General features: G+C 49.8%; 1 protein-coding gene across 1 annotated transcript; it reads right to left on the bottom strand.

The window, feature by feature from the left end:
• Window positions 1–6,415: 6,415 nt before the first annotated feature.
• Window positions 6,416–15,326, bottom strand: LOC144890803 (uncharacterized; the record flags this gene model as incomplete). The annotated part of the gene is made up of 6 exons (XM_078772645.1): window positions 6,416–6,949; window positions 7,203–7,296; window positions 7,652–7,715; window positions 7,816–7,913; window positions 8,046–8,137; window positions 15,240–15,326. Coding segments are annotated over 6 exons (969 nt in total), but the record flags the coding sequence as incomplete, so codon positions are not given.
• Window positions 15,327–17,364: the final 2,038 nt, after the last annotated feature.

Raw genomic sequence — 17,364 nt, 5'->3', positions numbered from 1 at the left:
ATGCAATGCGAGGCCAATGGTGAAGGGACGAAAACGGCCAAGTTGGAAACAAAGCACAGATTTATTCACAAATGTACACTGGTGATAGAAAAAGGGACACAGAAGAGAAACTTAACCACCTTACTTACGTTTCCCAGACAAGGGTCCTCTGACTCGTTCGGGGAAGGGGAGGAAGAAGGGGACGCGCACAAAGCGCGGCTGCTTAGTGCAGTTCGCCCTGGACGGCTCGTTGGGCGTTTCCCCTCGAAGATGTTCGCGGCAGGGACGTCGACCTCAGTCGTGCACGAACGGGAATCCACGCAGCGTGTCCCGAAGCCAGCGAGGCAAAGCACACGTGCAGGGAGTCAAGGCAGGGAGATCGTCGGAATCCAGGGCCAAGAGAGAGCGGGGGCAGAGAGAGCAGGGGCAGAGAGAGCGGGGGCAGAGAGTTTGAATCCAGCAAGCAGTCGAAACCATCAATTTGGACCATCATTTGGATGAAAAGTAAGATGAGCAGTCGAAACGCCAACATGGCCCATAAGTGTCCATAAGGGTGCGACCCACCATCCATCCTTCGGCCCCCCTGCGAGGAACACGGCTGCACCAGCTCCAGCTGGCCAATGTGGTGAGCACCTGCTGCCAACAACACGACCACACACACAACCTCGGCCCTGGGGGAGACGGTCGCAGTGCGTGGCATTCCCTTCACGTCACCGACGCCGCCCTCGTCCCCCAGTCCACAGAACTGCAGCCCCCAGCGCCCACCCACACTTGACCACATCAGTACACCACGGCCCAGTCAACAGCCATGCTCCACCAGTAGACCCACCCAGAAGACATGGTCCACAAACCTCGGACACCCATAGCACCACGTTGACCCCCCAGACTGCACAACTGCATCCCCATAACCCCGCGTCCCAAATATTGGTGCAGTCGCCCTCACAACCAGTTGAAAGCTGTGTCCTGCTACCCTGTCAATTTTATCACAGCCTCCAACACTTTGGTCTACACACCTGGATCAATAATGGTGTCACTATACAGTGTCCACCATTTCTCTTCACAAAATTCACCCTTAAATTTACATCTAACCGACAGACTACCCATGCCAAACATTTTTCACATTTTACTAAACTCACCAAAGAAAGATGCTTTGCCATACACATGCCAGCCGAGCATGGCCCATATGCTCGGCTCATTACACATTCCCGATTCAACACTCCCATGGCTCTCTTCCCAAACCGAGAGTCCACAAATCATAACAGAACATATGTGGAAGGTCACTCTCCCACCATCACGTTCCACAGATGCTCCAATGGTTGTCCGGCAGGCTATAATCCATCCTTGTCCATGCAGATCGACCCGCTTCCATAGACCAGCACAGCATGTCAGGTCATCACCTGCTGGCTGTACCAGAGTCTCAGGGAGAGGGTGTCAGGCCGCATGCCTGGGCAGTCACCACATCGGGCCCATGTTGGCCATCCGTGGTGCCACCAGCAAAGCGCGACGCACAACGCCTCCCCCTAGTGGTCCTCAATAAATGCCATCCCAGGCTTGAGAAACCACCTCGGACCCCTTGGAGATCTTAACCCCCACCAGGGTCCGGTGACTCTCCCGGCCCGAGCCACATGCTCAGGCGGCGCCCCGATGGACAAGGGACGCCACACTCCACCAGACCCCCCGTGGGGCCCAGGTCGTACCACGACACCCATGGCTGGACCCCACGTCCAAATCTCGCCAGCACTGCCCCCCAGCTGGCTGGCATACCCAAATTTCGAAAGGGGCAACTTTTGCCTGAGGCCATCACCAATGACCTCGCCTGGTCCAAATTCCACAGCCCGGGGACTAACTCCCTCCGTGGCTGCTCCAAATCCAATTCCCTTTTTAATTTAATTTTAAATTTCCTTTTAAAAATTTTCACCCCCTGTGCCAAACCGCAACTACAGGTAAAAACTCCTACCACCAGTTGTTCTGCCCTTCCCTGCAGCTGGTCTAAATTCCCTACGGGAACCAAATTTCCCGAGGCTCTATCTCCCGATCCTCCAAAGTCCAAATCCAGCCAGGAGCCAACACACTCCCCCAACTGGTTTTGCAATTTCGGAGCCTCCGCCACCAAACCGCAGTGCATGGTGAGGGTCCCCTTGGTCACCTCAACCGCCTCCTCGGACCGACTCACCTCCTACCCCCAAACTCCTTTGGGACTGGTCAACCTTTACCTCCATGGGACTGCCCCAGGTCCCCAGCCGCTGTGTCAAATCATGTGCATCATCATTACAAATCATTTCTGGCCCTGACAGGCCTTCTCCAATAAATACCTGGTCCAGCTCCACCACATGGACCCCCAATACCTCTACCCCCTCTTGCTCTGCACTACTGCACCTGTGCAGCAAGGATTTCAATCTATCTTCCGGTTAGGGTGTTTTGACATCCACCCGGTCCCGATAAACCTCCAGGCCATGATGTGGGAAACATTCCCCATTACAATTTTCACATTCCCCATTCACCTCTAAATTTCCTTCCCTAACTTCCCCAATAACCTCCACACATGCAGTCTCCCGTTTTAATTCGATTGCCATTCCCAGTGCAATTCCCAATTTCAATTCCCCTTGTGCCGATTCAAATTCTGCCACCCCTGGCTCCTCCTGGGCCCCAAAGGCACCATTCGTTCGTCCTTCCCTCAACTCACTCGTCCATTCATCAATTTGATCACTCTAGCCTTTCAATTCCCCCTTCAACCCCTCAATTTTTCTGGTTTGAGCATTAATTTGCTCCTTCATTCCCTTCATTTCAATCTTTTGTTCATCCATTTTGTTATTCAATCCCTCAATTTTTCCTTCCAACCGATCACTCATTGTGTCCATTTTATTACTCTGGGCATTCATGTCATTTTTTTATTTCCCTCATGTTGTTATTCATTTTCTCCTCCATTCCCTTCATAAATTGCATTAAAGCCTGGGTATCGCTCGGAACCGCCTTGATAGCTCCATCGCTATGCTCAACTCCCCCATCTACATCCGACTCACCCCCAATGCTTCCCGCATCTTTCATCCTTTCGTAAAGAAGAGGTCGCTTCCCCGCGCGGCTTTTACCAGGAACCGATTTCGATTTTAACTGATGCACCGTTCGCGTCCCGCGCACCGATCGACTATTCAAATTTATCGCCTCTGACTATGAAAAATTTTCGTCAAAATTCTCCACACTCCTTGACACCAAATTTATAACAGGGTTCAAATCCCACTCCTGGCACCATTTGTCGCGCGATCCCTTAAGGTTAACACCAGGGCTTGCGGAGGACCGAACGGCTTTAATGGAGGCAACGACCAAATACGGATTTTGCTATAAAAGCACGGGAGAAGGAAGGGAAGAAGAAGAAGTGGAAGCGATTACCTTTAGCCCCGACGGCAACTCCGACCCTGGAGGAAAGCAACTCAAACGAAACCCGAGTTCAATGCACAAAAAGAAACACGTTTATTTCAGAACCCGAGAACAAGGGAACACGACGGTAAATAAATAATGTTCCTAAATCGGATCCCACACTCACACTCGAACAACAGCACAGGGGAAATGAATTAATAAAAGAAATGTCTCGTCGTGTATTGTAAGAGGTGGTGTGTGCTTATCTGTCTGTAGTCTGTGTGTCCGTCGTCCAACGCGGCCCCCTCAGTCCGCCTCGCTCGTGCGCTCCGCCAGGCCCAGAGTGACCCGCTCAGCGGCATGCTCCACTCCAACCCCTCGTCGGTCCAACACACGAGGTCACGCTCGCTCCGAGCACCAATGCACCACAAGGAACCAAAAGCACCAAAAGCACCATGCGTCCAACGCAGGGCCAGCGATCACCACACGAAGCCAATCACCAACCCGAAGGGGCCGATCTCCAACACGAGGTCCAGCGCGAAGAGAGAGGCAAAATGTCATCCAGCGAGCCCTTTTGTCACCTTGTGTGTGACGTCAATTCTTGCTCTGCCCCATCCAGAGCCTCATCGCTCGACCTCTCGAAGGTTCTGTTGTTGCTTGCCCCTCCCCCTGGCCAATCAACAGTCCTCCTGGGCATGGCTCCCAGCCTTGCTCGAGGCTCGTTGCCAGCCCAGCTGGTGGTGTGGCTGGCTGCGGCCCATGCGGCAGTGCCCCGATCTGGCTTCCTGCCTGTTTCCCAAATTTGTTGTGGTAAGGGAGTGGAATTATTTAATGAGTGCACTAAGGACCTATCTAAGTGTTTAAATGAGTGCGTTGCCATAATGGACACAGGTTTGGCGACAGAGGGGACGACAAATAAAGGAATCGTATCCATAATCCCTGCCCTATTTAGCAAGTCCCCCCCACCCCCCTCCTCGCGGTGGGGACACCAATACAGCTTATACCGACAAAGCGGACAAAACATAGAACTTATTACAGGTAGATTCCCTATCACGACAGTCGGATACCTACCTATACAGATCTATCTGGCTCTAGATATTCCTCTACCCAAATTCATAACAATATATATATATTTGTGTGTGTGTGTGTATATGTGTGTGTTTGTGTGTGTATGTGTGTGTATGTATATATATATATATATATATGTGTGTGTATGTGTATGTGTGTGTGTGTGTGTGTGTGTGTTTCGAATATTTTAGTCTCAGGTGTGCTTGGGGCAGGTAGTTTGATCACTCGTAGCACACTAACCATGTGGATCGAATCTGTCATCTGAGTTTTATTTCTAACCAGATAATAAACTTGTCCCTCGTTGGTAGCATGTGTCTCAATCATTCCGTCATCCTTGTGAGGACAAAAACGAGGAACACCCCATGGATCACATCAGGTTTCAGGATTACATCACACACCAGAACTACACAGACACTGTGGGTCGCATCAAGCGGGCGGTGAAATCGTGCACTGATGAGGGGGTAAAGCTCGAAACATCAGCAATCCTCCCACGGCGGTTAACTCACACAATCATTGACACCCAAGGGTGATGAGTACATTTTATTCATGGAAACAGATCGCATTATAAATGAGGTATAATAATGTCAGGAATTTAAACTTTGAACGTTAAAGAATTACAAGTTGATAATGAGCATTAATTAAGGGTAAATGCATTTGCAGTCTCCTTTGTTATGTAAGGAGCAGTTAGTATGTGCTGTTCAGATTATTTGATGTTCAAAGTGGTTAATTCTCACGGAAAACATGAAAGCGTCACAGCCCTCCCCCGCCCCCCCAAACCCCCTTCACCCCACGCCCCCCACTTGCCTCCCCTCCCAAACATAAGACAAGTCGGTGCACATCGAGGAGTTTGAAAATCGCGTCCATTTGCGATGAAACGCAAATGTCGATGTCGATCCCACAGATGTCCCGTTTAATGGCGATAGGCCGATAACAGTTCAAACGTTTCTTAAAGCTCCGCACCACCGGCGGTGCGTTCTGCGTACCGTACGTGGTTACTGTGCACGTCATTTTGCTCGGAGGAATAGCGTACGAATTGCACACTCACGTTCGAGGAGTCGAGTGCTCTATGCTCTTTCTCCGAGTGCTAATCTAAAACCACTCCTCACGTTAAGTGGCAATTCGTCTGACAGAACGGTGCGGTACGCTGACGTGAAGCGTCTCATGGAGTCCGTGTGCAGCCGCCCGAGGGAGAAAAATGCCATTGGGCAATGGATGGACGGTGCTTAGCACCTTGCTGGCTCGGTGAGATTGAGACTTTGGGGAGCACACACAGTGCGGGGTGAGGGACAGGGGAGGGTGGTGGTGGAGAGGGGGAGGGTAGTGGTGGAGAGGAGGCTGGTGTTGGTGGAGAGGGGGTGGTAGTGGTGGTAGAGAGAAGTGGTGGTGGAGAGGAGGCTGGTGTTGGTGGAGAGGAGGCTGGTGTTGGTGGAGAGGAGGGTGGTGGTGGAGAGGGGTGGTGGTGGAGAGGGGAATGGTGTTGGTGGAGAGGGGAATGGTGTTGGTGGAGAGGGGGTGGTGTTGGTGGAGAGGGGGTGGTGGTGGAGAGGGGGTAGTGGTGGAGAGGGGGTGGTGGTGGAGAGGAGGATGGTGGTGGAGAGGAGGAGGAGGGTTGTGGAGAGGAGGATGGTGGTGGAGAGGAGGAGGAGGGTTGTGGAGAGGAGGAGGAGGGTGGTGGAGAGGATGAGGAGGGTGGTGGAGAGGGGGAGGGTAGTGGTGGAGAGGAGGCTGGTGTTGGTGGAGAGGGGGTGGTAGTGGTGGTAGAGAGAAGTGGTGGTGGAGAGAAGTGGTGGTGGAGAGGAGGCTGGTGTTGGTGGAGAGGAGGGTAGTGGTGGAGAGGAGGCTGGTGTTGGTGGAGAGGAGGGTGGTGGTGGAGAGGGGGTGGTGGTGGAGAGGAGGATGGTGGTGGAGAGGAGGAGGGTGGTGGTGGAGAGGAGGAGGGTGGTGGTGGAGAGGAGGAGGGTGGTGGTGGAGAGGAGGATGGTGTTGGTGGAGAGGAGGGTGGTGGTAGAGAGGAGGATGGTGGTGGTGGTGGAGAGGAGGATGGTGGTGGAGAGGAGGATGGTGGTGGAGAGGAGGATGGTGATGGCAGAGAGGAGGATGGTAGTGGTGGTGGAGAGGAGGGTGGTAGTGGTGGTGGAGAGGAGGGTGGTAGTGATGGAGAGGAGTGTGGTGGTGCTGGGGAAGGTGATGGTGGGGAGGGTGGTGGTGTGAAGGGTGACGGAGAGGAGGGTGGTGGTGCTGGGGAACGTGATGGTAGAGAGGATGGTGATGTAAAGGGTGGTGGAGAGGAGGGTGGTGGTGCTGGGGAAGGTGATGGTGGGGAGGATGGTGATGTAAAGGGTGGTGGAGAGGAGGGTGGTGGTGCTGGGGAAGGTGATGGTGGGGAGAATGGTGATGTAAAGGGTGGTGGAGAGGAGGGTGGTGGTGCTGGGGAAGGTGATGGTGGAGAGGATGGTGGAGATGAGGGTCGTGGTGGTGGGGAAGATGATGGTGGGGAGGTTGATGGTGGAGAGGATGGTGGAGATGAGGGTGGTGGTGGTGGGGAAGGTGATGGTGGAGATGAGTGGTGGTGGTGGGGAGGTTGGTGGTGGGGAGGTTGGTGGTGGGGAGGTTGGTGGTGGTGGTGGGGAAGGTGGTGGTGGTGGGGAAGGTGGTGGTGGTGGGGAAGGTGGTGGTGGTGGGGAAGGTGGTGGTGGTGGGGAAGGTGGTGGTGGTGGGGGAAGGTGGTGGTGGGGAAGTTGGTGGTGGGGAGGTTGGTGGTGGTGAGGTTGGTGGTGGTGAGGTTGGTGGTCGGGACTCCATACGATCGGATCAGCAGTAAACGCATCACCCGGGCACAGAGACCATTCTCTTGTTAGCATGAAGAGCTCATCTTGCTGGTGAAGACGACTGTCCCATCTGCCACGCACACAGGAAGAATGATGGATTAAATAAAGGAGGTTAATTGATGTATTCATCCATTGTTCATCCTCTTGTCATATTGTATGGTATTCTGCAAAAGGGACGAGGAAGACAATTTAGGGATTCCTCCTCCATCAACTAGTAAAAATCAAAATGATATTGGTCGTAGGTAATGGTAAGTTAAACAAGGCATTGTGACGTCACCACAGGTTGAATTGTAAGCACAACAATGAAATGTTATCGAGTACCAGAAAAATAATAATATCGAGTCGATTCAGCAACTCAGTGTTATCCTTCACTGGAAGTGAGTGATAACATTGAATTAACTCAAGTGCAGAATGTACCCACTAACAGCATGATAACCACACCTACAAACAACGTGATCACGACACCAACAAACAGCATGATAACCACACCTACAAACAACGTGATCACGACACCAACAAACAGCATGATAACCACACACCAACAAACAGCATGATAACCACACCTACAAACAATTTCATAACCACACACCTACAAACAGCATGATAACCACACCAACAAACAGCATGATAACCACACCTACAAACAGCATGATAACCACACCTACAAACAGCATGATAACCACACACCTACAAACAGCATGATAACCACACCAACAAACAGCATGATAACCACACCTACAAACAACGTGATCACGACACACCAACAAACAGCATGATAACCACACCTACAAACAGCATGATAACCACACACCAACAAACAGCATGATAACCACACCTACAAACAGCATGATAACCACACCTACAAACAGCATGATAACCACACACTTACAAACAGCATGATAACCACACACCTACAAACAGCATGATAACCACACCTACAAACAACGTGATCACGACACACCAACAAACAGCATGATAACCACACACCAACAAACAGCATGATAACCACACCTACAAACAGCATGATAACCACACACCAACAAACAGCATGACAACCACACCAACAAACATCATGATAACCACACACGTACAAACAGCATGATAACCACACACCTACAAACAGCATGATAACCACCCACCTACAAACAGCATGATAGCCACACCTAACAGCATGATAACCACACACGTACAAACAGCATGATAACCACACACCTACAAACAGCATGATAACCACACACCTACAAACAGCATGATAGCCACACCTAACAGCATGATAACCACACACCTACAAACAGCATGATAACCACACACCTACAAACAGCATGATAACCACACACCTACAAACAGCATGATAGCCACACCTAACAGCATGATAACCACACACGTACAAACAGCATGATAACCACACACCTACAAACAGCATGATAACCACACACCTACAAACAGCATGATAACCACACACCAACAAACAGCATGATAACCACACACGTACAAACAGCATGATAACCACACACCTACAAACAGCATGATAACCACACACCTACAAACAGCATGATAGCCACACCTAACAGCATGATAACCACACACGTACAAACAGCTTGATAACCACACACCTACAAACAGCATGATAACCACACACCTACAAACAGCATGATAACCACACACCTACAAACAGCATGATAACCACACACCTACAAACAGCATGATAACCACACACCTACAAACAGCATGATAGCCACACCTAACAGCATGATAACCACACACGTACAAACAGCATGATAACCACACACCTACAAACAGCATGATAACCACACACCTACAAACAGCATGATAGCCACACCTAACAGCATGATAACCACACACGTACAAACAGCATGATAACCACACACCTACAAACAGCATGATAACCACACACCTACAAACAGCATGATAACCACACACCTACAAACAGCATGATAACCACACACCTACAAACAGCATGATAACCACACACCTACAAACAGCATGATAACCACACCTACAAACAGCATGATAACCACACACCTACAAACAGCATGATAACCACACACCTACAAACAGCATGATAACCACACACCTACAAACAGCATGATAAACACACACACACACATACATACATTACACACACACACGCGCACATACATTACACACACACACGCGCACATACATTACACACACACACACACACACACACACACACACACACACACACACACACACACACACACACACACACACACACACACACACACACACACACACACACACACACACACACACACACACACACACACGTTACCAATTGGAGCGTTAACGCAATTGGAAGCAAAAGTTAATTTTGAAGAAATCATTTATTGAAGACAAATGCTAACAGCTTTCCCCGAGGAAGATTGATCAAGGTACCCTTTAATACTCCCTATGTCACCCATGTTTCGCCAGCTGTTCCAAAACCCCATTAATTTATGGGTTGTATGAGACCATCTTGGCAAATGCCAGCGGGTCACGTGGTCACCTCACGTGTCAAAACAGACCCCTCATTGGTAGAAGAGTGAACCACGTGACATGGAATACACAGTGATGTAATGTGCAAATGATGGCGGTGTATGGTGAAAAGTGTGGTTAAACTGGTGGTGTGTGATGAAAGGTGTGGTTAAACTGGTGGTGTGTGATGAAAGGTGTGGTTAAACTGGTGGTGTGTGATGAAAGGTGTGGTTAAACTGGTGGTGTGTGATGAAAGGTGTGGTTAAACTGGTGGTGTATGATGAAAGGTGTGGTTAAACTGGTGGTGTGTGATGAAAGGTGTGGTTAAACTGGTGGTGTATGATGAAAGGTGTGGTTAAACTGGTGGTGTGTGATGAAAGGTGTGGTTAAACTGGTGGTGTGTGATGAAAGGTGTGGTTAAACTGGTGGTGTATGATGAAAGGTGTGGTTAAATTGGTGGTGTATGATGAAAAGTGTGGTTAAACTGGTGGTGTGTGATGAAAGGTGTGGTTAAACTGGTGGCGTATGATGAAAGGTGTGGTTAAACTGGTGGTGTGTGATGAAAGGTGTGGTTAAACTGGTGGTGTGTGATTAAAGGTGTGGTTAAACTGGTGGTGTATGATGAAAGGTGTGGTTAAACTGGTGGTGTATGATGAAAGGTGTGGTTAAACTGGTGGTGTATGATGAAAGGTGTGGTTAAACTGGTGGTGTGTGATGAAAGGTGTGGTTAAACTGGTGGTGTGTGATGAAAAGTGTGGTTAAATTGGTGGTGTGTGATGAAAGGTGTGGTTAAACTGGTGGTGTGTGATGAAAGGTGTGGTTAAACTGGTGGTGTGTGATGAAAGGTGTGGTTAAACTGGTGGTGTATGATGAAAGGTGTGGTTAAACTGGTGGTGTGTGATGAAAGGTGTGGTTAAACTGGTGGTGTGTGATGAAAAGTGTGGTTAAACTGGTGGTGTGTGATGAAAGGTGTGGTTAAACTGGTGGTGTGTGATGAAAGGTGTGGTTAAACTGGTGGTGTGTGATGAAAGGTGTGGTTAAACTGGTGGTGTATGATGAAAGGTGTGGTTAAACTGGTGGTCTATGATGAAAGGTGTGGTTAAACTGGTGGTGTGTGATGAAAGGTGTGGTTAAACTGATGATTTTGTATCTCGTCTGTTATGTTCATGAGGATGCTTTGTGTAGTGAATAACAAAAGCTAACACATTATATTGTTTACGGTTTTCCTGTTTTCCGTTTTTCAGCGTCACCTCTTCAATAACTCCGAGAGGTCGGCGTGTCTACTAGACCCCGGACGCTGTTTGCACCTATTAACTCTGGCCGGATCCTCCCGCCCAAAGTCGGTTTACCGTACCAGTGAGCTAAGCGAGGCAAAGGGGGATTCCGGCGGTTACGTGACAGACCTTAGTCAGTCGGCCGAGTGAAACCAATGTCACGTAACCACACCTGAGATCGAAATTATCTAACAAACTGAGTTGGCCAAAAGCCTCAGCAGTCTTATGTCGCCATCAAAAAGGACAGAATAAGTCAAGACACGGTTTCTTAAAGAAATGGCCTTTGTTGTCCATAACAAGAAAAAGGCAAATATTTACAATGGCAGGCCAAGCAGGTATTTACAGGTAGATGAGACAATGAAATTGCATATATGTACAACAATTACAGCACTCATACATTCCCCTTATCCCCTACGTGAACATTCCCACCCTCAGATTATTATCTGCAATGACTTAACACTTTACACGACATATGCCGGCATCATGCATCCGATCTGGAAGGGAGAGATTGGTGATTGGCAAAGAATGATGGGCTGAATAATTGGCGATGGTGAGCTGATTAACAAATAAATAGATGGGGTAAAGAATGGACCCCCTACAAACCTTGCATTTCTCGACTCTGGCTGCCATGTCCTAACTGAAGCTGGGACCCTCCGAGCTCTCTCCCCTCCCGCCCTTTACAAAGCCGCGGCCTTGGTGTTTCCCCACGGTGTTGTGACGTCGCTCGTGGCACGTTTGCAATATGCCACCTGACAGGGCACCCGAGTTTCCGTGAGGTGCTACACACACGTATGGAATGTGTATCCTGACAGGGCACCCGAGCTTCGTAGATGGGATTGAGGGTTCAGCGACGGAGTTATCTGATGTGGAATGCGAAAGTGAAGGTGTGGGAGGATGGGAGGAGAAGATACTGCATATGGAAGAGTGCAAAAGGGTGGACCCGGAAGACTCAAGAAAGACCAAATGCCGAGGACAAACCGTGCACGGTAAAGGTGAGTGGTAAAAAAAATGCGAGCGGACCAACAAAGTGAAAGGAATGATAGAGAGGGAAACACGACAGAAGAGAAGGACGAACGTAGACACGTACGAGTGATAAAAAATAATCGATCGAGCCCTGAACAAAGTCTTTGATAGTTTCTCGTGATGAAACTTTCAATACGTCCTTTCCTCCCTCAGTCTCTCAGATTCCCTTTTGCAGCCCCCCCCCCCCCCACCCCCCTTTATAACTTCTCGAATTTCCTCACTCTTCACTTCGCCTCTCCCTTCATTTATGGGCGGGACCGCTTTCTTAGTGTGGTGGGGAGGAGATGGGGGAGGGGGTAGGGGATATAAATGTTTAGTACCTTCTCGGTGAGGAAGCAAGCTGAAATTTTGCACACTGATGCAACTCAAAGCCAATATCCCAGGATTAATCACAAAACAGTTGAAAAATGTCCGTAAACGGAAATATCCATGAATAAAAGTCAGCCGGTGCAGGCTCTGTCTGCTCACTGTAGGTCACGTGATACAAGACAATGGAGCTTACTTTGGAACTCTTTTTTAGGCAACGGTAACGAGTGCCTCCTCCGCTCTTTATTTTATAATTAATTATTTTATTTTTTATTAATTATTTGGGAATAAAGCCTTGGAATTTTTTCTTTTATTTTAAGCTGTTGAAGGTTATACCACAGGACACAGATCGTTAATTCAACCCTTTTGAGGTGGAGTGCCAAGAGTGATTCTGCTACGTCATGACGTGGTGACGTCGACCAACATAACATCCGAATCGTATTCAAATCACACGGATGACGAATGTCTGAGTAATTATATTATTGATACTATCCTTTACCTTTAACAGAGTGATGCATGGGGTATGTGAACCGATGAGGCAGAGATACGATGAAGCTGGAGTGTAACGTCTTTTTCTCAAAATGTCCCAAATCGTTATAGGAACCGTCATTATTGGTCCAAAGGAGCCAATTGCGCGAGGCCCTGAAGAATTACACAAGCTGTGCTTTGTTTATCTCTGTCCGAAGTTTACCATTCACCACTTTGTCCACGCCAAGTGTGCTCGAGTTAATTAGGGCAGAGATTCAAGCACGACTTGTGTCCGCAATGTACAGCGATGTGTGTCCGCAATGTACGGCGATGTGTGTCCGCAATGTACGGCGATGTGTGTCCGCAATGTACGGCGATGTGTGTCCGCAATGTACAGGGATGTGTGTCCGCAATGTACAGGGATGTGTGTCCGCAATGTACAGCGATGTGTGTCCGCAATGTACAGCGATGTGTGTCCGCAATGTACAGCGATGTGTGTCCGCAATGTACAGCGATGTGTGTCCGCAATGTACAGCGATGTGTGTCCGCAATGTACAGCGATGTGTGTCCGCAATGTACAGCGATGTGTGTCCGCAATGTACAGCGATGTGTGTCCGCAATGTACAGCGATGTGTGTCCGCAATGTACAGCGATGTGTGTCCGCAATGTACAGCGATGTGTGTCCGCAATGTACAGCGATGTGTGTCCGCAATGTACAGCGATGTGTGTCCGCAATGTACAGCGATGTGTGTCCGCAATGCACAGCGATGTGTGTTCGCAATGTACAGCGATGTGTGTCCGCAATGTACTGCGATGTGTGTGCGCAATGTACAGGGGTATGTGTCCGCAATGTACAGGGGTATGTGTCCGCAATTTACAGCGATGTGTGTCCGCAATGCACAGGGGTATGTGTCCGCAATGTACAGCGATGTGTGTCCGCAATGTACAGCGATGTGTGTCCGCAATTTACAGCGATGTGTGTCCGCAATTTACAGCGATGTGTGTCCGCAATGTACAGCGATGTGTGTCCGCAATTTACAGCGATGTGTGTCCGCAATGTACAGGGGTATGTGTCCGCTATGTACAGGGGTATGTGTCCGCTATGTACAGGGGTATGTGTCCACTGTGTACAGGGGTATGTGTCCACCGTGTACAAGGGTATATGTCCGCTGTGTACACATGTGGCCTCATTAGTCCACCGTGTACAGGTGTGGTGTACATCGCACTGCACAACGACTGCATTCGTGCTAAATAATGATGAAGGTTGTTCGCGTTTCTCAGCAGGTACGATTTGAAGTCACGTGTGCAATTAAGGTGATGGAATACGCATTTGCTCGGGCAATTCCAAACGAGCCGTCACGCTCATTGTTTTTAAGGACAATCATTCGCATTTTCAAGTCGCGCACCCCTCCCCTTTGCCCCTTTGCCCCCCCTAAGGAAATGCCGAGCTGAAAGAGCTCTCAGAGCGTTAAAAAGCGCAGCTTATCACAATCAAGTCTCGGCTTGCTCAGATGAAAAGGCAGCTCAAAGGAGCCAGCGTTGTTGAAATTCAACAGGGACCAGTAATGGTGCATTTGGAGCATTTCGAGCTCTTTCTCTTTGCAAAATAATTTTGAGCTGCTTTGGCTGCACATAAAAGAGCGCTTGATTTGGGTTCTGCGCAGCTTTTAAAATCATGAGTCGTTCGCTTCTGTTCCAGGACTCGAGTCATGCAAACGTGCACACGAAAATGCTACTCAGGAGACAGCAGATCTACTTAATACGTACGCACCGGAAGAAAGGAGGAAGGGAGGAGGAGGAGTTAAACAATGAACATTCAAACTGAAAAAAAAAGAGTTGTGGGTGGGGGCTATAGGAGAAAGAGGAGAGTCGGGGAAGGTTGGGAGAAGATTAGAGCAAGTAGAAGGAGATGAAAGAGGAAGGTGAGGAAGAGGGGAGAGGAGTTGGGAGAGGGGAGGATGGGTCGGGGTAGGGGAGGATGGGTCGGGGTAGGGGAGGATGGGTCGGGGTAGGGGAGGAGGGGTTGGGGTAGGGGAGGAGGGGTTGGGGGAGGGGGAGATGAAGGGTTGGGGAGGAGGGGTTGGGGGAGAGGGGAAGGGTTGGGGTAGGGGAAGAGGGGTTGGGGGAGAGGGGAGGGGTTGGGGTAGGGGAAGAGGGGTTGGGGGAGAGGGGAGGGGTTGCTGTAGGGGAGGAGGGGTTGGGGGAGACGGGAAGGGTTTGGGTAGGGGAAGAGGGGTTGGGGGAGAGGGGAGGGGTTGGGGTAGGGGAGGAGGGGTTGGGGAGAGGGGAGGGATTGGGGAGAGGGGAGGGATTGGGGAGAGGGGAGGGGTTGGGGAGAGGGGAGGGGTTGGGGAGAAGGGAGGGGTTGGGGGAGAGGGGAGGGGTTGGAGGAGAGGGGAGGGGTTGGGGGAGAGGGGAGGGGTTGGGGGAGAGGGGAGGGGTTGGGGGAGAGGGGAGGGGTTGGGGGAGAGGGGAGGGGTTGGGGGAGATGGGAGGGGTTGGGGTAGGGGAGGAGGGGTTGGGGTAGGGGAGGAGGGGTTGGGGTAGGGGAGGAGGGGTTGGGGAGAGGGGAGGGGTTGGGGTAGGGGAGGAGGGGTTGGGGAGAGGGGAAGGGTTGGAGTAGGGGAGAGGGGTTGGGGTAGGGTAAGAGGGGTTGGGGTACGGGAAGAGGGGTTGGGGTAGGGGAAGAGGGGTTGGGTAGGGGAAGAGGGGTTGGGGTAGGGGAAGAGGGGTTGGGGTAGGGGAAGAGGGGTTGGGGTAGGGGAAGAGGGGTTGGGGTAGGGGAAGAGGGGTTGGGGTAGGTGAAGAGGGGTTGGGGTAGGGGAAGAGGGGTTGGGGTAGGGGAAGAGGGGTTGGGGTAGGGGAAGAGGGGTTGGGGTAGGGGAAGAGAGGTTGGGGTAGGGGAAGAGGGGTTGGGGTAGGAGAAGAGGGGTTGGTTAGGGGAGAGGGCTGGTAGGAAAGTAATTTAAACTTTCATCAAAATTTCAAACGTAATAAATAAATGATCCCTTCACTTTGGAAATGTATATAAATAGATGAGATTTGTTAATAAAACAAGAATTGTTTGAGCACAAAAAGACGAGAGCGGAACTATGTGCACCTCCGCCAGGCCGAACAGGTTATGTTTTGTATCCACCGATAGGTCGGATCTGGATTCGGACCCGAAGCAAAATCGAATCAGCTTGTTCTTGGCATTTAACCAACTCATCCACCACGTTTTGTCATAATCCGTCCACAACGTTTTGAGTCACCATAACGTAATATTATTTATATATGGTTTTTGTTTGTTTGTTTGTTTGTTTTTGTTTGTTTTTTGTGTACAGGATCGAAGCTCGTGAAAGAGCTAACATTTATCACACACACAAAAAAAATCAAACAGACACACAAAACATATAATAAGGGTAGCGGAAGATAAGATGGGGAGAGAAGGGGAAGCGCAAACACAACATTTGAGAGCAGGGACATCGGGAGATCTGTGGGAGGGAGAAGGCTTGGGGGGGAGGAGGCGAGGGAAGGGAAGGGGGGGGGGGGGGAGAATAAAACACAAGGACACTGCAAGGACTTCCAGGAAAGAAGTTGGCATTTCAAAAAAGTGGATCTGGGGTGAAATTAGTGGGGGTAGAAAAGATCAAGGTTTTGTATGGGGGATTGGGGGAAGATAAGAGATGGTGGTGAACAGCTGTTTTAAAGACCTGGAGGGAGGAGTGGGATTGAAGAGAGCGAGGGAGTTTGCTCACCTTCACTCCTTCATTCCTCTTTTCTCCCGCCTCTGGAACACAGAGTCTTGATTTTGGCAGTTTAACCATAAGAGGGTTGCAGGCGGATCTTGTGCGACCTGTAGGAGTATTTGGGGGACAGAAGACAGACAGGGCTGGGGGGGGGGGGGGGGGGGGTAGGCCAGTGAGGAGTCAGTAGAAGACAGAAAGACTACCTACCTGCCTGCAGTGAGTGAGTGAAAGGCCCAAACCTATTGGGCAAAAGGCCCAAACCTTTTGGTCCTATCACTCAATAGTGAAGAATCAATTAGAAAATTCACTGATCCGCACCCGGATCTCCACCAAAATGGAATCGATTCGTCCTCGTCACACACCCAACATGTCCACCAAGTTTCGTCCGAATCCGTCCACAACTTTTTGAGATATCTTGCTGTATATTAATTTTGGCCCGAAATCTCTCAATGGTGAAGAATCACTTCAAAAATCATAGTATTCGGATTCGGATCTTCACCAAAATCGAATCGGTTCGTCCTCGTCACACACCCAAGCTCTCCAAGAAATTTCGGCCAAATCCGTCCACAACCTTTTGAAAGATCCTGTTCACAAACAGAGATGAAAACAACCTCCGTCCACCTTTAACGGCGCAAGTAATAAAATGGAAATGGCACCATGTATATGACGTCATCGGTGTCTTAATCATCAACAAGATAAACTCCCATGTATTTAAGCTCGAAAACACGTCGAGATGTCACAACACGAGATGATGTAAAATTCCATGGCACTCACTAACAGTTTGCTACGATTTAACTCTTTTTTCTTTTTTTTACCTGTGTATGACGTCATGTGCTACGA

The sequence above is a fragment of the Myxine glutinosa genome, chromosome 2 (genome assembly GCF_964187855.1).
Source record: "Myxine glutinosa chromosome 2, kmMyxGlut1.1, whole genome shotgun sequence".
Taxonomy (NCBI): Eukaryota; Metazoa; Chordata; class Myxini; order Myxiniformes; family Myxinidae; genus Myxine; species Myxine glutinosa.
This window is presented reverse-complemented; position numbering and strand designations above follow the sequence as displayed.